This window comes from Sus scrofa, chromosome 12 (genome assembly GCF_054392235.1).
Source record: "Sus scrofa isolate SSC_HxYL_T2T_F1_AM1 chromosome 12, Sscrofa_HxYL_maternal_Yorkshire_Landrace_v2.0, whole genome shotgun sequence".
NCBI lineage: Eukaryota > Metazoa > Chordata > Mammalia > Artiodactyla > Suidae > Sus > Sus scrofa.
In genome coordinates, this window is record NC_139394.1 from 44,547,547 (window position 1) to 44,570,024 (window position 22,478).

General features: G+C 46.6%; 1 protein-coding gene and 1 non-coding gene across 45 annotated transcripts in view; one reads left to right on the forward strand and one right to left on the reverse strand.

Annotated features, from left to right (window-relative positions):
• LIG3 (DNA ligase 3) overlaps positions 1-22,478 on the reverse strand; it is a 51,723-nt gene that overhangs the window by 20,523 nt on the left and 8,722 nt on the right. For 7 of the 44 annotated variants that reach the window (XR_014820257.1, XR_014820258.1, XR_014820255.1 and 4 more), the window contains exons 1-5: positions 9,620-9,709; positions 7,190-7,740; positions 4,717-4,860; positions 1,558-1,755; positions 460-611 (exon numbers count right to left, since the gene is read on the reverse strand). Coding sequence is in view for 30 of the 44 variants with exons in the window: in XM_021066159.2 (XP_020921818.1) it covers positions 460-611; positions 1,558-1,755; positions 4,717-4,860; positions 7,190-7,736 (1,041 nt within the window). In the remaining 14 variants the exon portion in view is untranslated. 44 annotated transcript variants of the gene reach the window in all.
• On the forward strand, positions 10,976-11,077 carry LOC146398248 (U6 spliceosomal RNA). The gene has a single exon (XR_014822181.1). It is a non-coding gene; the product is annotated as a U6 spliceosomal RNA (small nuclear RNA).

The window sequence follows — 22,478 nt, forward strand, 5'->3', positions numbered from 1 at the left end:
AGTGACACAAGAATAACCCAGAGCCAAGCCAATTTGAGTGGTTAGAATTTGAACTAAGAGAGAGACAGTCATCAGATAAAAGGGGTGCTTTGTTAGAAACTTTCCATGGTGCCAAGGCTGGAGTCATGAACAAACCAAAACTGAATGGCAAGCCAAGTTACAGGGGGAAGAAAAGTCAGAAAAAATAGGGCCTAGAACAAGAGCCTTGGGAGAGATGGTGAGACGTCTCAGATCCTGCCTCTTGAGGTATGGCCTCTAGGCTCAGGTTTAAGTTCAGTCCTGAGACCCTCTGAAACCAACAGCTGTAGCTTCCCATTCAGCTCTTCTCATAACGAAATCTTGCTCAAGTGGGCTGCAGTCTCCTAAAACAGTACATGCCCCAACCAGAAAAAAAGGTGGTACAGGTGATTGGCTCAGCAGAGGCCCATCGGAATCCACCGACCCTCCCCTTCCTCTGACCTGCTCTAGATCTCTCGCCATATCATCTGAGTTGCAGTTAAAAATGCGGCTGAAAAGCTTCACAATCTGCTTATCATTCAAGTTGTAAACACTCTTAATAACACCCGGCAGCAGCAGCTTCACTGTTAGGTACACATCACCGTGGAAACCATCTGGAGGAGACAGAAGAAAGAAATCCTTCCTGAGAAACGGGGCCTAAACAAATAAATACACAAGCTCAAGGAACCAAGAGATGTCTACATTGCCGCCCTTGCCATCACTGGACCACAGGGTACTGAGCGTTCAGTACGCCGCAGAGGCCACAGCGCTGGGTTTATGTGTCTGCTTCTTTTAGTCTTGGATGAGCTCCTGCAGGGCAAAGCCATGACTTTCACTTCAGTGTCCCCAGTGGTGAGCACATTACAGATGCTCAGTGATCATTTGTTAGATGAATGAAAGAAACACAGTTGGAAGATTCTATTCCAAGCTGCGCAAGTGGTTCACAAAAACCTAATCAAACATGCAGCATAGCAAATTTTCTTCTTGGTCAAAGGAGATAGGTTCATCTGGCCTCCTGGGGGGCAGAAAGGAAGAAAGATGTCATCGTGCTTTGAAAAGTGGCTACACACTTTGCAGGGCCCAGGACAAAATGAGAACATGGGCTCTTTGTTGAAAAGTACTAAGAATTTCAAGGGAGTTCCTATCCTGGCTCAGTGGTTAACGAATCCGACTAGGAACCATGAGGTTGCGGGTTCGATCCCTGGCCTTGCTCAGTGGGTTAACGATCTGGCGTTGCTGTGAGCTGTGGTGTAGGTCATAGACATGGCTCGGATCTGGCGTTGCTGTGGCTCTGGCATCGGCCGGAGGCTACAGCTCCGATTCGACCCCTAGCCTGGGAACCTCCATGTGCCGTGGGAGAGGCCCAAGAAATGGCAAAAAGACCAAATAAAAAAAAAAAAAAAAAAAAAGAAAAGTAATAAGAATTTCAAGACAGCAACAGCAGAGCATTAGACCAAGCATGGGGCCCTGAGCAACCATACAGTTCGCGTGCCCACAAAGTGGACCATGACTCTGAGCTGTTTAGAGGAAAAGCCCATCCAGGATGCTCGAGGCGCCCACCTCCTCCTGAGCCTTTCTGAAGGAAGTCCTGGATGATCTGGGTCTTCGTGTTGTAGCTAGGATTTTCAGCCACCATGGCACATAACTTCCGAAACTCGCGTAGCAGACAATCCTTGTGCTTGGGGTCACATTTGCTTGAGGACAGACTTGCCTTAGGGGTAGGGCTTGAGCGGGCTTCCCCAGAGTTGTTGGGCTTGGCTGTCAAGAGAGAAAAGGGGAGAAGATTCATTTTGCCTTGCTGGGAAGAAAGAAAGGGAAACAGGTACTCTGCCGGTGCTCCTCAGGTAGTTTCACTTAATCCCCCCAAACAGTCCTTTGGGGGTAAATATTATACCCATTTTATGGGCTAAAAAATGGATGTTCAAGTAATTTCCCCAAATCTCGAAAAACTATTGCTTAGTAAAGAAACAGTGGCCTCACATCAAAGCAGAGGACCAGCTGATGTGCATCTCTCTCTATGAGCACCTCACCGAGGAATCAGGGTCTCTTTCACGCCCAGAGCAGACCAGACCTCTCAGATTGACTGCAAACTGGAACTTGAGGCGTTCCCGTCATGGCCAGTGGTTAACGAATCCGACTAAGAACCATGAGGTTGGGGGTTCGATCCCTGGCCTCGCTCAGTGGGTTAAGGATGGGGCGTTGCCAGGAGCTGTGGTGTAGGTTGCAGACGCAGCTCAGATTCCCCATTGCTGTGGCTCTGGGGTAGCCCGGCAGCTACAGCTCTGATTAGACCCCTAGCCTGGGAACCTCCATGTGCTGCGGGTGTGGCCCTAAAAGGACAAAAAGACCAAAAAAAAAAAAAAAAAAAAAAAAAGTGGAACTTGAGAAAGGGGGGATCAGGAAGGGGGAAGAAATCAAGGGACATGTTAGTCAGTGTGAAACCACTGCTTCTGCAGATTGTCAGAGCTGGAAGAAACCTTAAAGATTACCTAGCTCAATCTCTTCTTACTGATGAGGAGACCGAGGCCAGTGGAGGGGAGACACCCCCAGCTCCTCACCACTATCCCCCATGGCCGTTTTCTCTCTTATTGTAAAAACAAGAGGTAGCGAACAGGCAGGGCTTTCTGCCAGACACGCCCAGCAACTGTACAATTCTAGAGTGATCCTCTCCTACCTTCTTGTGACCATTTACAAAGTAAATCATTCGGCAAGCTTGCAGCAGAGCCATTAGCCAGCTGGCTGCTGATGTAAGCATCTTCTGGTACGGACTCCGTAAATTACAAATCCATCTCTGACCCGGGGTCTAAAGAGGATTTTAGGGGACAAAAATCTCCAAAGTATCACAGTTCAGCAGGTTGTAAGAACTAGAACACCGTGTTTCTCCTCAATTCCCTCCTTAGAACCAAGGCCCTTTCAGAAACAAGCTGCCCTCACTATCATTTCTGGCTTACCATTAGACAAAACCCAAGCAAACCTCAGAGTTTTAAAATAATAAAAAATTTGCAGAGTCACGCTTTGGTTTTACAACTTTATCTCCTTTATCCCTTGTGAGACACTGTGGGGTCAATGAGACAGGTGTTGCTATTCCCACTTCACAGATGAGGCCACTGAGGCTCAAGACCAGGACTCAGGTCTTCTGATCCCAAGTCTGCACGTCTTTCACTCACTCAAAGCAGCCCTCCCAAACAACTTCTGAGTCCATGTGTTTTGACTTTCTTTTCTTTTCTGGCCATGCCCACAGCATGCAGAAGTTCCCAGGCTAGGGATCCAACCTGCGCCACAGCAGAGACCGGGTTGCTCCAGTGACAATTCCTGATCCTTTAACCCACTGTGCCACAAGGGAACTCTGACTTTATTTTCTCTAGCTGAGTCAGTCATAAGAAACGTCTCCAAATAAAGGCGGTAACAGGTTAGGGTGAAAACACAGATATTGGAGTTAAACAGACTTCAGTGTCAACAGTAACTTCATAATGATGCTGAACACCAGCTTTCTCATTCATAACATGGGTCTTATAAAAAAGAACCTCCCTCCCAAGGTTAACTAAGAACAAATGAAAAACCACGTATGTAAAGGCCCCAGTCCAATGCCATCTGTCACTCAAGGCCATGCAGGACATCTCCCTTCTTCTCTACTTTCGTCTCCAGTTTGGGATGCAATTTCTCCAGATTCTTTTTTGCCATTTCTTGGGCCGCTCCTGTGGCATATGGAGGTTCCCAGGCTAGGGGTCTAATCGGAGCTGTAGCTGTCGGCCTACGCCACAGCCACAGCAAGGCGGGATCTGAGCTGTGTCTTCGACCTACACCACAGCTCTGGCAATGCCAGATCCTTAACCCACTGAGTGAGGCCAGGGATCGAACCCGCAACCTCACGGTTCCTAGTTGGATTTGTTAACCACTGAGCCACGACGGGAACTCCCTCAAGATTCTTTCATTACCAAAAAGAAGGAAGTGGGAGTTCCTGACGTGGCGCAGAGGAAATGAATCTGACTAGGAACCAGGAGGTTGCAGGTTTGATCCCTGGCCTCGCTCAGTGGGTTAAGGATCCGGTGTTGCCGTGAGCTGTGGTGTAGGTCGCAGACGCAGCTCAGATTCCGCGTTGCTGTGGCTCTGGCACAGGCTGGCAGCTACAGTTACAATTGGACCCCTAGCCTGGGAACCTCCATATGCCGCGAGTGCAGCCCTAAAAAAAAGAAGTAAAGGGCAGGTTATAATAATCCGTCTGACCCAATTAAACTACTTCATGGGGAAAAAAATCAACAAAACAAACATCTTCTTGCAGCAATAGAGATTAAAGTATACACAGAAATGCTACACAAGTGGAGCACTAGAACTGGCCATTACCTTTCTGCTCAGATGGAAGCAAATAACATGAACAACATGGGTTTGAGCTACATGGGTCCACTTAACACACAGATTTTTCTCAATAGCAAGTAAGTACCATATAACATGTGGTTGACTGAATCCATGGATGCAGAACTAAGGGCCTGGTGGAACTGTGAATAGGAATTCCGGATACGGAGGAGGGCAGACCGTAAATCATATTTGCATTTTTCAAAGGGTTAGATCTGCAGAAGGTTCAGAGGCCCTAACTCCTATGTTGTCCAAGGGTCACCTGTATTAAGGAGGCTACGTAGCACAGAATTCTCTCTTCACCAGAGCCCCAATAGGATATCAAATTAAGAGAAGGACTGTAACAGTTCAAGCCCTAACCTATCTTACCTGAAAAGCCAGAAAATTTCCGGGGATTGGTATTGGTGACAAATGAAGCACCTTTCACTGGAGATGTCACCTGGCCAGTGGCTGTCAACTTAGCCTGGACAACAGCTTTCTTCTTTGGTGTGCTTGCTGCCTTGGAAGACAGATCTGTAGGACCCCAAAAGAAAGGAAAACATCCCTCAGTGAAAGATCCTGGAAAAAGCTTCCAAAAGAGTCTATCAACTGCTCTTACAGCCTGGTTCGGTGAGTTACTACCACTGAATTATCCCAATGTTGATGGCTGGCTGACCAGTCTTTTTGAGTGGAGACAGTGCCTAACAGGATACTGGGGAAAAAAGATCCAGTTACTCTTTACTTCTGTCAGTAACAAGTTTTCATCAACATTCCCCACCCCCAATCCCATATATAATAATCTCTAGATATGGAGGAAATCAGATATCACATCTCAATCGATAAAACGTGGAGACCTCAGCTTAGAGAATTAGCCCCAATTTACAGATAAGCAAGGAGGTAAAATGAAAATGGATAAACAGAGCGTGTCGATTTGGTATGGGCAGGAAAACTTCCAGCTGCGGATTTCTTTGAGCTATGCAACAGTTTAACTCTACCCCATAGTTCTCTTCCTCTGAATGAGAGGTGTCAGGAATTAACAAAAGCTAAGGCCAGTGGCTAAGGCTGGGGGGCAGGAGGGGAACCTAAGAGACGGAGTAGTTTTCTCTCCTGGACATCTGTTTCCTCTCAAAGAACAAAGACAGATGCCCATTTTAGAGCCCTCTTACACTGACCAGAACTAAACTTAATTAAAGATAGGCATATTATTTTAAAGATAAAGACCCTGAGGGTCAGGAAGGACTAACTGGATTCATAAATATCAGTATAAGATTTTTAAAATATGCACACATGTGAGCATGCGTGTATGTGCACATATATATGCATCTGTATGTATGCATATGTATATGTGTGAGTTTTTGTATATACACAAAGATACATTTTCTAGCTCTGCTGAAAGGGATTAAAAGCAAGGATACCTCGGAATTCCCGTCACGGCTCAGTGGTCAACAAACCCGACCAGCATCCATGAGGACACAGGTTCAATCGCTGGCCTCACTCAGTGGGTTGAGGATCCAGTATTGCTGTGAGTTGCGGTGCTGGTCGCAGATATGGCTCGGGTCCCACGTGGCTGTGGTGGTGGTATAGGCTGGCGGCTACAGCTCCAACTCAACCCCTAGCCTGGGAATGTCCATATGTGGCAGGTGCGGCCCTAAACAGACAAAAAAAAAAAAAAAAAAAAAAAAAAAAAGCAAGGATACCTCATGGCACCCAGGATACAGATATGCAGCATCCAGATTTGGGTCTCTAATGCCCAAACAGCAACAGGACTCTTCAAAGAAATGGCTGATTACAGGGCTATACAAGACAAAACTAGCTCAAAGGGGCTCCCAAATGGCCAAATATGGCACAATTAACTGCCAATTTAGTAAAGCACAGTACAATTACAAGCCACCAGGAACAAACTAGTCATCTATGAGTCCATATAGATAAAAAATTAATAGATAAAGGGGGTAGTGGTAGGTACTCTAATCTTAAAAAATGTCACTGTGGAGTTCCCATTGTGGTGCAGTGGTTAACGAATCCGACTAGGAACCATGAGGTTGCGGGTTCGGTCCCTGCCCTTGCTCAGTGGGTTAATGATCCGGCGTTGCCGTGGGCTGTGGTGTAGGTTGCAGACGCGGCTCGGATCCCGCGTTGCTGTGGCTCTGGTGTAGACCGGTGGCTACAGCTCCGATTGGACCCCTAGCCTGGGAACCTCCATATGCTGCGGAAGCGGCACAAGAAATAGCAAAAAGACCAAAAAAAAAAAAAAAAAAAACAGTCACTGTCAAAAAAGAAGAAAGATGGTGGAAATGTTCCAGATTAAAGGAGACCAGACATGTTAACTACATGCAATGCCTGATCTTTGAATTCTACACTGGAGGGAGAGAAAAGCTATAAAAGATATTATCTGATCAACTAATAAAACTGGAATACAGATGGTAGATTCAAGCGTTATTTCAAAGATAAATTTACTGGTTGATAGTTGTATGACGGTCAAGTAAGAGAGTATTTCTATTCTCAGTATATACACACTTAAGTGTTTAAAGGCAAAGGGCCATGATTACGCAACTTATGCTCAAATGGTTCAGGGGGAAAAACTGTGTGTGTGGGGAGGGGGACTAGGATAGAGGAGGAGGGAAGCAGTGGGGAGAAGGAACACTGGGACGCAAATGATAAAGCAGAGAGCAAAACGTTAACAGGTAAATCTGGGTAAAGGGAATATGAGCATTCTTTATACTGTTTTTATTCTTGCAACTTTTCTGTGAGTTTGAAGTTATTAAAACAAACCCCAAAAAAGACAGACAGGAAGACACTGGCCTCTACTCTCATCCCTTTTTCTCTCAGCACCCCTAAGATGAGAAAGCAGTATTCTCCACCCCACCTGCAATGTGCTGGCTTATCTGTTCTTTCTCAGGATCTTCCAGCTCTTCCCAACCTTCCAGCTCTGTGAGGTCCTCGATTTTTTTCGTGGTGGCTCGGGCCCGCTCCAGTTTCTCAAACATGCATTTGATGTGGTACCACTCTTTCATATCACCCCCCGACTCTGAGAAGGGATTGGGCACCACTTTGCCAATGCGACATACACCCTTTACAATCTTTTCCTTGCATTTTTTGCAGCCGGCTGTGCCACGCTTGGCATAGTCCACACAGAACCGTTGCTCTGCCATCTCACAGGGGCCACCACAGAGTCCCACATGCGACCCTGGCAAGAAAACAAGGCAGGTAGCACGTGGTCTGAGACTGCTTTCCTGGAATGACAGAACAGGCTTTCTTCTCTGGAGGAGGTGGTGTCTGCGCAGACCTGTTTCTGACCACTGGCTGAACTGTCTTTTGTCAGGCCAGTGATGTTGTTCTTGGAACAGGCACAGTTTTTTCCGGCTGAGCAGACGGAGAGTTGGTGGGAAGATGATCTTAAAAGCCAAATTCATACAGCTGTATAAAAGGGCGAGAGGCAGGAAAGGTGAGTTATAAAGGAAGAGCTAGGCTTCTAATTGCTTCAAAGATTGAAGTCCTAAAACAATCCATGCTGAGCAATCAACTCGAAGTATGAAAGATTTGTTGCCTATAGGACAAAGAGCTCCAATACGGGAAATTCAGCTTGTGAAAGGATGTTCAATTATCTAACATACACGTGTACCTGATAAATCTCAATCAAGAGAATCCAAATAATGTAAAACCTTTTCTCAGGCCATCAGCAACACCTAATCCTTAAAATGGATGATGACCCTTAAGTATTATAAGGTCCTAAAGCCTTTTAATCATCAAGAAAAGCTGCATTATGCTCGTGAAGTTTTTAATGTGAAGTATAAAATATATGCCATTCTCAGAATATAATTAAGCCACGACACAGATTTGAGATTTAATCAGAAGCTCTATTTTGAGAGGCAATTAAATGAAGCCTGAAACCAGACTGCTAGGCTTCAAATCCTAGCTCATTAGCTGTGTGACCTTGGTAGGTTACTGAAGCTCTAGGTTCCTCAATTTCCTCAACTGTAAATGTGGATAATAACAGTACCTAACTCAAAGGGCTATTATTCTAAGAAAAAGCCCTTGTGATCAGTGAATACCACGTGGTATCCCTCACCTTCTTATATTTATATTTTCTAAAGTATCTTCTTAGTTCTAACTTTAAACAGACCCGGAATTATTTTCAGCCTGTAAAGGACTTTGTAGTGAAATTGCTATTGGGTGATGGTGAAAAGCAGGCTTTACTTAGTGTAGTGCAACATAAAGCAGCAGACAGAAGGTAAGTGGGAATCAAGAGATGGGAGCCCAGGTGTGACTCATAGTTCACGCACTAAGTTATCCTTGAGAATTCCCTTAACTCCATGAGTCTGTTTCCTTAGTTCTAAAACAGGGAAAGTAATACCTACCTGCAAGATGGTTGGGAAAATGAAAAATGAGTCCATGGATGGGCTGATGGGGAACGGGGCGGTGGGGAGTGGGGGGTGGGGGGGCTTTGAACTCCCTGAAAAGGTAGACAAAAGGTGCACCTTCAGCCATGTACATTTCGGGGGATGAGGTCATGATTTTCGTGAAGCTCACAAAGGGTTCTAAACCCTCAGAAGCTGGAAGAACCACAAAGGCGAGGAATGTGAAATTAAGGCAGGACCAAGAAGCGCTCAGAACAAATGAGAGTTCACCACCTTTTGGAAGAGCGATTTAGGAAGCATCCCCACCCCCAACACACGCCCGGTGATCAAAGGAGCCGAAGGGAGAGCACCTCGCAGTGCAGAGGAGGCACAAAGCCGCGTGGGGGATACCCGTCTGGCTCACAGCACCCCCGCCTCCGCGCACACACACCGGCCGCAGCTTAGCATATCATCAAAGGGAGCCGAGAAGCAAACCGTTGAGGGCTGCGGGCAGCCGGTCCGGGAAATGAAAGCCCAGGGCCGCTTTTCCTAGAGGGCCTTTCTGCGACGTTTTTGGGAGGGCACGGGCTCCCAACCGGGAGCGGACACCGGGGGGTAGGCGGGGAAGCAAGTCCCTCGGTTGGGGCTGGAGGGGCCGCGTAGATATAGTCCGGGGCTGGGAAATGGGACGCTGCGGTTGAGCAAACCCGGCCAGAGCAGCCCTCGCGGGGGCCCGGCCGGAGGCACCCTGCCTCCCCAGCGCAGACCCGTAGGGGTCCCGGGAGTCGGGAGCCAACCCCCGCGGGCTCCCGGGGGGCCGCCACGTCACGGAGGGTGTGCCTCGGGGCTCCGCCGGCGGGCGGGAGGGGGACGAGGCCAGGGAGCTGGCTCCCGGGCCTCGCAGAACCCTGAAACCCCTGCCACCTCCCTCCCCGCTGCCCCACCCCGCCGCCCCTCACCTGCCTTCCCGGCTCCGGCACCACCTCAGGCCCCGGACCAGGCGCCCACAGGCCACGCGCAGCTACGACGGTTGTAGGGCCTGTCTCTTTAAATCCGGGTCCTTGAGCTGGCCGCAGTGCGCAGGCGCAGAGGCCCAGGACCCCGCCCACCGCGCCAACGCGTCCCCGCCCCTCGCCTGCCACGTGAGCGGGCAACCAGGTCCGCAGAGTGAGGCCCAGGGCTCTGTGTTGGGTAGTGGAGCTGGTTCCGGATCTGTGATCACAGCGGAGGAAAGATGAGGTTGCTGCGATGTGGCGGCGCCCGGAGGTGCACCTCAGTCTGAACTTTTGGGGACCCCTGATTTAGCTCTTAACATTAGAGATCTAGTCTTTAAAAGTACTGGTTGAGGATCTCTCGCTGTGCCTCAAGGGTAATCGGTCTCTTGGTAGCTTAGAGACGCGGGTTCGACCCCCGATCGGTGCGTTAAGGATCCGGCGTTGCGGCAGCTGCGGCTTAGGTCGCTACTGCACCTTGGTCCGGAGCTCCGTATGCCACAGGGAGGCCAAAAATGGGGGGGGGGGGGGGAGGTACTAGTTGAGAAAGTATATTGCAATGAGCTTGGGGAAGGCAAAGATTGCGTTTTTCAGTCTCTCTGCATTCCTAGTGTCATGTGTCCCACAAAATGCCTAGCACATACTAAGTATTTAAAAATATCATTGAATTGAAAATTGCTCTAGATAGATTTGGAGGTAAAGGAGTGATGGGTACAGTAAACCCTTGATTGTGTATTGTTTAAAGTGTATTTCTTGGAGTTACGGTAGTGGCTAAGCGGAAACTAATCTGACTCCTAACCATGAGGACACAGGTTGGCTCCCAGGCCTTGCTCAGTGGGCTAAGGATCCTGCCCTTGCGGTGAGCTGTGGTGTAGGTCATAGACCCCTCTCGGATCTGGCGTTGTTGGCTCAGATGTGGCGTTGCTGTGCCTGTGGCATAGGCAGGTGGCTACAGCTTCTATTCGACTCCTAGCCTGGGAAACCTCCATATGCTACAGGCGCGGCCCTAAAAAGACAAAATAAATAAAGTATATTTCTTTTAAACCTCAGGTCAACTTGGAGAGATTTGGATGGCCATTTTTTCAAAAGAAAAGTGGACTCAGAAAAGAGGAATGAACTTGCTCAGGGTCTAGGAAAGGTAAACAACTGAGCATTAGATAAGGAAAGGTCAGACCTGGAGGAAATTCTGTATTTTGGCTTTTGTTACACATGTAAGTTAAGACCTTTGTTATGTACGGGATGGAGAGCCAAGAAGGGCCTCATGAAGTGTTTAAGAAGGATATAGGAGAGACTGAAGCAAGGGAACCAAATAAAAGGTTTTTGTGCTGCCTTAGGCAGAACATTAATGAAAATGAAATGATACAGAGCTTAGCCTGGCCCCTGAACAAAGATGTCATGTACATTTGTGAAGAGGTTCATACTTTTAAGGAGAAAAGTTTTTTAGCTTTTTATTCTATCAAACCATTATGCTGAACGCCTTATGTATACATTTATATCTCCATAAAACTGGGAGGAAAAGGGCTCTTTGTACTGACCCATCTGAGATATGAAAGTGGAATTCAGCATAGAATTGGAGCAAAGGTCAACAGAGCAAGCTTTAGTTGATTGCTGTCAGGAGGCAGTCAGATGGGTAAGTTCTAGGTGGTAAGGGTGTAGATAGAAAGCCACCTTTTCATTCCACCCTCCACCTTGGGGCGGGAAGGCTTAGTTCCTGCAGAACTCAAAGGTATGTTAGGTATATCCCTTGAGGAACAGGACCCTGCCCCAAACCTCCACTATTGTTTCTTGATTATTCTTCCCTGTTTTCTGCATTTCCTCCCTTAGGATCCTTAGTTAGTGAGACTTAGTTTGAATTTGTGGAAGTTCCTGGGCCAGGGATCAAATCCAAGCCACTGCAGTAACAATGCTGGATCCTTAACCCCCATGCCACAAGAGAACTCCGAGGAGTTCCCGTCATGGCTCAGTGGTTAACGAACCCAACTAGTATCCATGAGGATGTGGGCTTAATCCCTGGCCTCGCTCAGTGGGTTAAAGGATCCAGTGTTGCTGTGAGCTGTGGTGTAGGTTGCAGACAAAGCTCAGATCCCACTTTGCTCTAGCTGTGGCATAGGCCAGCAGCTATAGCTTTGATTCGACCCCTAGCCTGGGAACCTCCATATGCCTCGGGTGTGGCCCTAAAAAGATAAAAACAAAAACAAAAAGAGAACTCTGAGATGACACGTGTTAATTTGCATACTGCTTGGCACTGAGATGTGTTTCAGTAAATGTACATTCCTCCCTACCCACTCCTTCCTCAGTCTAGATACATTCATGGCGCTGCAGAGTTAATCATTGAGTTAGTTATCAGTCAGTCAAGTATTTATTCAGTGCCTACTCTGGGTCAGGAATTGAAATATGGCGATGAAACAAAACAGACAAAAATCCCTACCCTTGAAGCTCCTGCTGTGGCATAGTGGGTTAAGAATCCTGAGTTGTCTATGTGGTGGGACAGTGGGTTAAGGATCTGGCTTTGCCACAGCTCTTGTGTAAGTCACAGATGCAGCTCGGATTCTCTCCCTGGCCTGTGAATTTAAATATGCCGAGAGTGCAGAAAAAAAGAAAGAAAAAAAAAAAAAAGATGGGTGCTATGGAGAAAAGGAAAGCAGAGGAGCACAGGTGCCAAGCAGGGCAGGATGGGGTTTGCAGTTTTATTTTATTTGGCTGTGCCCACAGCATTTCGAAATCCCTGGGCCAAGGATCAAACCTGTCCCCTGACAGGGGCCTGGACCACTGCAGTGACAACACCAGATGCTTAACCCATTGAACTCCTGCTGGGTTTTTTGGGTTTTTTTTTTGTTTGTTTGTTTTTGCTTTTTAGGGCTGCACCTGCAGCATATGGAAGTTCCCAGGCTAGGGGTCAAATCAGAGCTGCAGCTGCTGGCCTACACCACAGCAACTCCTGATCTGTAACCCACTGAGTGAGGCCAGGGATTGAATCTTTAATCCTCTTGGATACTAGTCAGGTTCATAATCTGCTGAGCCACAAGAGAAACTCCCTCCTGCATTTTAAATATAGTGATGGGGAAAGCCTCACCAACAAAGTGACAATTGAGTTGACCTGAAGGAAAGAAGGAGAGAGCCAGGTGCAGAGAGTTCAAACAGGCATGTATCTGTCCTACTGAGAGGTCACAGGGAGATGAGTGTGTCCAGAGCAGCAGGAGTTAAGGCCACAAAGAACTAGAGATGTCAGCAGGGTATCTGGAGATAGATCCTGTAGGGCTCTGTAAACCATTATAAAGATGTTGGGGTTTGGAGTTTCCTGACAGCCAGTGGGTTAAGAATCCAGCGTTGTCACTGCTGTGGCTCTGGATGCTGCTATAGCACAGGTTTGATCCCTGGCCAGGGAACTTCTGCATGCTTCGGGTGGCCAAAAAAAAAATCATCTTGAGTTTTATTGTAGGTGAAATGGGAAGCTAGTGGATTATATTGAGCAGGTTAGTAACAGGATCTGACTTAGCTTTTAACAGGATTGCTGTTCCTCTGCCTTCTGTGAAAAGAAACTGGGAGATGAGTTAGTTGGCTACTATAAAAAGGGGAGAAATGAGGGCAGCTTGGGTGGGATAACAGTGAAAATGGTAAGGCTAAGGCTCATGGACTCCTAGGGGATCTGTGGATAGGCTCAAGCAGGTTCTTGAAACTCCTGACATTTTATAGAAGTATTTGTCAGTAAGTGCATTTTTGGAGGGAGACCTTCTATTGGAGTCTCGAAGCAGTTCCATGATCCACATCAAGGACCTTGGTGAATAAGCAGGATACCTCCTGCTGTTCCTAGCTGTTCAAAGTACCACGATTAGGAAGTTCCTGTTGTCATTCAGCAGTAACAAGCCCAACTAGTATCATGAGGATGTGAGTTTGATCCCTGGCCTCGCTCAGTGGGTTAAGGATCCAGCTTTACTGTGAGCTGTGGTCTGGGTTGCAGACTCGGCTAGGATCTGGCATTGCTGTGGCTGTCGTGTAGGACTGTGGCTGCAGCTCAGATTCGACCCCCTAGCCTGGGAACTAGCATGTGCTGCCAGTGCAGCCCAAAAAAGCAAAAAACAAAACAAAACAAAACCCCCACTATTGAGGGCTTCCCTCTAACCTCAATCCTAGATCCTCCAGGGCACTGATCCTGTCTGGGAGCCTTTCAGAGCTTACTGATCCCCTTTAGGGCTGTAGCATCCCCGACTTCAGGTTTTCACTCATCAGGATTGTTTGAAAAAAAAAAAAAACACAGGGAAATGGGTAGCTTCTGTTCTATTTCAGTGCTGCTATGGAAGCTTGGAAGCCACATGCAGCAATAGGGAAAAGGTTTCACACCTTCCTAGAAACAGTGTGGGGCACTCGTGAGGCTAGTTTGTACTCAGTGGATTTCTTTTCTAATAAGCTCTGGTCTGTGAATCACATAAATCTCAGCACTGAGAGCTGATTTTACGGTTTGGTTTGCTTAATAGTCACACAATTAACATAAGTTGTAAAAAATGGTGGTGATGTTTGCCAGGATAAATATTTAAAAGGGAACAGCTGTAGAAAGATGAAATAATTCACATCAGCCCGTGGCTCTTCATTCTCAATAAAGACTGTAGAGGTTGGCTTTCAAAAAAAAAACTGGAGGGGTTTTTTTTTGAAAGTCTCTCCTTCAAATATCTTTGTGCTGCAGCTGCCAGGTTGAAGTAGGACAGAGCTGAGGAGTCCAGTCGGGTGTGCCTTTGGGAGTAGTTCCAAGGCACAGAGATGGGGCTTCTGGGGCAGGGATGAGGTCACAAGATTTGGAGTGAGGGAGACACAAAGTTACTACCATCCTCCCTGAATTTTTTTTTTTTTTTTTTTTTTGGAGGCAGGTTAATAATTTTCAAAGGGGAAAAAATTATTTTATCAAGAAATGAGCCTTTTTTTTTTTTTTTTCTTTTTAGGGCTGCACCCATGGCATATGGAAATTCCCAGGCTAGGGGTCCAATCGGAGCTGTAGCTGCTGGCCTACGCCATAGCAACGCCAGATCCAAGCCTCATCTGTGACCTACACCACAGCTCACGGCAATGCCAGATCCCTAACCCACTGATCAGGGCCAGGGATCAAACCTGCATCCTCATGGATACTAGTCAGATTTGTTTCTGTTGCGCCACAATGGGAACTCTTGAAATGAGCCTATTTAGGAAGGAAACTTAAGTTCTGTCTTCACTGGACTATGGGCTGGTCGACAGGCAGCACTGATGACCCCTAGTTTTCCAGTTCTAGGTGAAACCCTTCCTCTCTTGTTCCTCGTGCCATTTCCTTCATACTAGGAGAGCCCCAGTGGCTCTTGGCCCTGTTTCTGGGAGGTTCCACCCAAATCCTCCTACGGAAGCCTACCACTGTTCTCTCCCTCTCTGGCCTTCAGTTCCTAACTTGATCTTGGTGATTGTAAAGGAAAAACCTCTATTGTTTTCACTTACGTTATACACAATACTTGAACACTACTTCTAACACCAGACATGTGGATTCTCCAGACATTAAGCAATTCTGTGACACCAGCTGGGTGTCCTTTGTGAACTAAGAATGCCCCCTGCCATGTCAGTAGAAAAAGGATGTTGCAGCCATCAAGCCACTCAGGCCACCTCCCAACCCTCCCCCCGCCCCCCCCCCCCCCCCCCCCCCCGACCCCAAGAGAGCCCTGAGGAAACTCAGGATGAGAAAGCTGGGGGATACTAGCCCCAGGTAGCTGAGGCGCATATCAAAGGAAAGATTTCAGTGAGCCTAGACTCTTGCATCTTCCCATACACAGATAAAAGTGCTAAATTCCTTGAGAAATCTGGTTCTCTTTAATTAATAGTAATTTTTTATTTATATTTTATTTTTTAGAGCCACGGTGTACCGTGGCTTGATGTGGGATCTCAAGTCCCAGGCCAGGGATTGAACCTGGACTGCAGCAGTGAAGGCACTGAGTCCTAACCACTAGACCACCAGGGAACTCCCAATGGTAATCTTTTGATATTCTTACCACCTGGTCTTTGTTGCAAAAATTCCTATATATCCTGGTCTCCCCACCCCCACCCCCCCGCCCCGCTCTTTGGAGCAGTCTCTCAGTTATCTGATATGCTGTGTCTTGAGCATCTGTCCTCAGTTTTGTCCACTGAATAAAATGTAACTCTCAGCTTTTAGGTTGTGCTTTTGCTTTTTCAGTTGACACCTGCAATTGAATTCAATTCTGACCCTATCTACCTAGAGTTAGTGTCAGACTCCACAGGTTAAATGCTCAGTCCCACAAGATTGCCCCCTGCCACCACATTGCGAATCACAAATCCAGGTGTGGGAGTTCTCTTGTGGCACAGGGGGTTAAGGATCTGGCATTGTCACTGTAATGGGCTGGGTCACTGCTGTGACTCAGGTTTGATCCCTGGCCCAGGAATTTCCATATGCTGTGGGCATGGCCAAGAAAATAATTAGGAATTCCTGTCGTGGTCGTGGCTGAGTGGAAATGAATCCCTGAGGATGCAGGTTTGATCTCTGGTCTCGATCGGTGGGTTAAGGATCCATTATTGCTGTGGCTGTGGTGTAGATAGGCAGCGTAGCTCCGATTTGACCGCTAGCCTGAGAACCTCCATACGCCACAGATGCGGCCCTAAAGACAAAAATAAAATAATTAGAAACAATAACAACAAAAAAACAAATCCAAGTTGTTACCTGTGCTCCTGACTGGCTATAGATCAGAAATTCCCATGACCTCGTCCTCGGGTTTGACGAATTTGCTAGAGCAGCTGACAGAACTCAGGCAAACAATTTATTTCCTAGATTCCCAGTTTCTTAGGAAAGGATATAACTCAGGATAGGGATGCATTGGGCAAAGTATTTGGGGAGGGATGCAGAGCTTCTGTGCCCTCTGTAGGCAGCCGCCTTCCCAGCGCCTCCATTTTCACCAGCCTGGAAGCTCTCTAAAGCCACCCTTTTGGGTTTTTATGGAGGCTTCATCACATAGACGTGCTCTATTAAATCATGGGCATTTGGTGATTGAACTCAACTGGATATTGAGTCGGGGGTGAGATTGGAAGTTCTAGCTCCCTAATCAGTGGTAAGTTCCCCATGTAAACAGCACTGATCATCATTCACATAAACTCAGGTGTGGTTGAAAGGGGCTTGTTTAGAATAACAAGTAACACCATTATCACGCTACACTCTCTAATCACTTAGGAAATTCCAAGGATTTTAGGAGTCAGAAATGGAGATGAAGGCCAAAGTTTATATATATATATTTTTTTTTGTCTTTTTAGGGTCTCACCCACAGCATATGGAGGCTCCCAGGCTAGGAGTCTAATTGGAGCTACAGCTGCTGGCCTATACCACAGCCACAGCAACACCAGATCCATAACCCACTGAGCAAGGCCAGGGATGGAACTCGAAACCTCATGGTTCCTAGTTGGATTCATTTCTGTTGTGTCACGATGGGAACTTCCTGTATTTCTTACTATATTATAAATTACAGTATAGGGAGTTCCTATTGTAGCTCGGTAGATTAAGAATCTGACTGGTATCCATAAAGATGTGGGTTCAATCCCAGGCCTCGCTAAGTGGGTTAAGGATTTGGCGTTGCCCTGAGTTCTGGTGTAGGTCGCAGACAGAGCTCCTATCAGCTGTGGCTGTGGCTGTGGCTGGCAGCTGCAGCTCAGATTCGACCATTAGCCTGGGAACTGCCATATGCCTCCCCTGCGGCCCTAAAAAGACAAAAACAAAACAAAAAAACCACAGTATCACAGTGAGAGAGGTGAGCGGGTCCTTAGAGAACACCCAGACATCACAGTACCCAGAGCGAATAAAATGAAGGCTGGGGAGTAAATTGAAGAGGGAGATACTACATAAGGAGTGAGTGGGAAGACCCTGGACTTTTGATTAGGGTCCTGCCCAATATCTTCCACTGTTTACAATACAACCAGACTGCAGTTTCCTTGAAGGTTAGGGTCATGTCTTCATTTATTAAACTACTATTGAGTCTTTGTACTAAAATCATTTACAAGAATTTAACTTATTTAATCCTCTCAATAACCTCAGAAGATAGAAACTATTACTCTCCCTGGTTTTTTGCTGTTTTTGTTTTTATGGCCACGCCCATGGCCTGTGGAAGTTCTCAGCCAGAGACTGAATCAGAGCTGCAGCTGCAGCCTATAGCTGCAGCAATGCTGGGTCCTTTAACCCACTGCACAGGGGTGGACTGAACCTGTGCCTCCACAGTGACCCGAGCCACTGCAGTCGGATTCTTAACCCATTGCACCACAGTTGGAATTCCTTATTCTCCCTGTTTTGTAGTTGGAGAAAGTAAGGGTGAAGTAAATTTCCCAAGGTCACCTGGTTAAAAAGTGATGGACCATGGGCATGGTGTAACTGTTGTTTCTCATTTAGAGTGTTTGGGAACTGAAGTCATTCTAGCTCCTATCAGAAAACAAATTTATTGCTGGCGTAATGGAGGTAAGGCAGGGGAGTATGGAGGGAATCTGATTTAACGAACTTCAAAATATTTGCCTTCCCAGCCCAGCCAAGGTTTCTAAACAGCACCAGTTCCCTTAACCTTGACAGTAAACTTCTTTAATCTCTCTCTCTCTCTCTCTCTTTTTTTTTTTTTTTTTTGCTTTTTAGGGCCACACCTGAGGCATAGCCAACAGCAACACCGGATCCTTAACCCACTGAAAGAGGTCAGGGATACTGGTCGGATTCGTTTCTGCTGAGCCAGGATGGGAACTCCAGTCTTTAATCTTAATTCCTGCTATTTGGGGAGATCCTCTTCCCATTTCCCATATTTCATTCTTAAATATAGAGAACATTGGTCTGGGAATCAAGTTACATCTACTTTTTAGCAATTAACTTGCTGAATGACCTTGAACAAATCATTAGACATATTTTTTTTTGGCCACACCCTCAGCATTCGGAAGTTCTAGGCTAAGGATGGAACCTGAGTCACAGCAACGACCTGAGCCACTGCAGACAATGCCAGATACTTAACCCACTGAGCCACCCAGTAATTCCCTAGACATCTTCATTGGTTTTTGTTTTGTTTTTTCTTTTATGGCTGCACCTGTGGCATAAGGTTCCCAGGCTAGGGGCTGAATTGGAGCTATAGCTGCAAGCAGGCCTATGCCACAGCTACAGCAGTGCCGGATCCGAGCCACATCTGCAAACTACACCACAGGTTGTGGCAATGCTGTATCCTTAACCCACTAAGTGAGGCCAGGGATCAAACCTGTATCCTCATGGACACTTTGTCAGGTTCTTAACCCACTGAGCCACAATGGGAATTCCACCCTAGACATCTTAAAATGGAGGTGGCAATAATTGTTTTATTTCTTTTGGGGGGTGTTGAGGAAAACTGATCTGAAATTTGGTGACTAATACTCTCACGTTATAAATCAACTACTTCAATAAAAAATAATACTCTCACTATGCAAATATGAGTTAAATAATGATGACGCAGACTACAGTAGGGGCCTTATGGGAAAGTTCCTTTACTTCTGAGCATCGGTTTTCCATCTGTAAAATGGTATTACTATATACCTTACAGGGTTGTTGAGAAGATTAGAGCTGGTGTATGTCAAGGCCCAGCATTACGCCAGACTGGTAGGAATCCAGTGAATGTTAACTAATAAGAACCTGACAGCCTGGTTTGATATTCTCTTACAACCACATTTGGCAGGACAACAAGTAAACAAACCACACTTGTAACAAAAACAATAACTCCCATCACTAACCACACAACCAGAATGGTCATCCAAACTCCTCTAAAGGTGACCATTGGCTCCCTAGTGTGCTTGAAGCCTGCCAAATGGCCAAATGCTGCAGCAAAATGTGAGTGCAGCCAGATGGAACTTGGGTCCTCCTCTGAGACTGGGAGTGCTTTCAAAGGATGATGGCTGGGTGCAAAGACTCACTTGGAATAGCTTTGACTGCCAAGTGACAGGAGTGAGCCAAATGAAACGGTGATGACAGAGAAGGGGGCTGAGCGCTCAGAGTGGCTGGGAGGCAGTTTGTACTTCTGACTTCAATCAAACTCCACTACTGAATCACTTTACTCCTCCTTTTCTCCGCTTGAAAGACCTCTAGGCAATCAGGGCTGCTACCAGCTCCTGCTGACATATGGACATCCCTCTTGCTTGTTTGGTGCCAGGAAGAATTCTTATGAGCTGCTAAATGCAGAGGTGGCCCATCACACTCAAGAGGCTATTGTGCGTATCTCCTTGCACTAGTGCTCTAAGAATAGGGAGGGGCTTGATATGCCAGAGATTTCTTATCCTTTTGTTTAAGTTGCTGAATTGACTTTGGTTTTGGTCTGATTCCATGAGTCAGCTTGATCTTTTTTGTCTTTTTAGGGCCATACCCATGGTATATAGAAGTTTCCAGGCTAGGGGTCGAATTGGAGCTGTAGCTGACGGCCTACATCACAGCCACAGCAACGCTGGATCCAAGCCTCATCTGCAACCTACACCACAGCTCATGGCAATGCCAGATCCTTGACCCAGTGAGCAAGGCCAGGGATAAAACCTGAGTCCTGATGGATACTGGTTGGGTTCGTTAGCCACTGAGCCATGATGGGAACACCAGCTTGTTTTTTTTTTTTTTTTAAAAAAACCACTTTTCCAAGCAACTTCCTGCTACAGGGGTATTCATTCAACAGATTTTTTTTTTTTTTTTGTCTTTTTTGCCATTTCTTGAGCCACTCCCGCGGCATATGGTGGTTCCCAGGCTAGGGGTTGAAATGGAGGTATGGCTGCCGGCCTACACCACAGCCACAGCAATGTGGGATCCAAGCCGTGTCTGCAACCTACACCACAGCTCACGGCAATGCCGGATCCTTAACCCACTGAGCAAGGCCAGGGACCGAACCCGCAACCTCAAGGTTCCTAGTCAGATTCGTTAACCACTGTGCCAGGAGGGGAACTCCTCATTCAACAGATATTTAGCAAGCATTATGGGCGTGGTTGTGAGCAAGAAAGACAAGCTCCCTGCCCTATGGAGTTTACAAGGGCACATAACTGTCTTTCCTGGGGAGAGACAAAATTTATAAACAAGCTAATTTAAGATAGTGGTATGTTTACTGAATTCATAGAAAAACATGATAGAATGACAGAAGTTGGGGAATGGCTATTTATGTCATCCGAGAAAGGGACATTAGGGCTGAGAACTGAATGAAAACACTGCCATGCTGTTTGAGGTCAGTTTCCAAGCAGAGGGAAGCTCAAGGTCCTGAAATGGCATGTTTGAGGAATACAGTTAGCATCTGAGACCCAGGACATAGAGAATAAAGGGGGAGAGTATAGCTCATGAAGTTAGAAGGTAGTTAATGAAGTGGGGTCCCATAGATCATATTTTTTCTTTTTTGTTTTTGTATTTTTAGGGCTGCACCCATGGCATATGGAAGTTCCCAGGCTAGGGGTCAAATCTGAACTGTAGCTGCCAGCCGACACCACAGCCATAGCAATGCCAGATCTGAGCTGCATCTGTGACCTACACTATAGCTCAGGGCAACACTGGATCCTTAACCCACGGAGTGAGGCCAGGGATTGAACCGGCATCCTCATGGGTACTAGTTGGGTTCTTTTTTTTTTTTTTTTTTTTTTTTTGGTCTTTTTGTCCTTTTAGGGCTGCACTCACAGCATATGGAGGTTCCCAGGCTAGGGGTCTAATCGGAGCTATAGCTGCTGGCCTACACCACAGCCACAGCAATGCCAGATCGGAGCCAAATCTGTGACCTACACCACAGCTCATGGCAACGCCAGATCCTTAACCCACTGAGGGAGGCCAGGGATGGAACCTGCAACCTCATGGCTCCTAGTTGGATTTGTTTCTACTGCGCCACAACAGGAACGCCACTAGTTGGGTTCTTAAACCCACTGAACCACAGTGGAAACTCCCTCATATGGTATTTTTGAGATTTCACTAAAACAATCCTGACTTGCAATATCTCTCAAAAATTAAAAAAACTTGGCCATGCCAGGGCACCATTCCTAACTGATAACATTTCAACATAAAGCAGTTATGTTCACCTCCTTTAATGGAGTCATGTTTAGCAGTTCATAAGCAGAAGATATTTGAACTGGTAACCACAGAACATCATGTAGGCTTGATAGAGTCTGGATTCTTTTTTTCCCTGAGTCTGATGGAAGCATATAATGAAAGGTTTTAAGTAACAGAGTGACTTGATCTAAATTTTTAAAAGATCTGCCTACTTTTGTGGCTGAGATGGGGACAGGCAACAATTAATGCAGATGTTGGCAGCTAGGACCAGTGGAGACAGAAAGAAGTAGATAGATTCTGGGCATATTTTAGAGGCAGAGTTGCCAGGACTTAACTAACCCATTAGATTTGGTAAGGAAGGGAATGAAGGATGCCTGCCAAGAGAAAGGTCAAGGAGCATATAAATTGGGAGTCATCAGTATATGGGTGATATTTAAACCCATGGCAATGAATGAGGTCACTGAAGGAGGAGATGAAGATAGGAAATAGAATGGAGAGTTATAGAAACTTTTTTTCCTGTTCAAATTTAAAGCACCCAAATTCCAAGTTCCCATCGTGACTCAGTGGTTGACGAATCCGACTAGGAACCATGAGGTTTCGGGTTTGGTCCCTGGCCTTGCTCAGTGGGTTGGGGATCCGGCATTGCTGTGAGCTGTGGTGTAGGTCGCAGATGCAGCTCAGATCCCGCGTTGCTGTGGCTCTGGTGTAGGCTGGTGGCTACAGCTCCGATTCGACCCCTAGCCTGGGAACCTCAATATGCTGCAGGAGTGGCCCTAGAAATGGCAAAAAGACAAAAAAAAAAAAAAAAAAAAAAGGAAAGAAAGAAAAGAAAAAAGA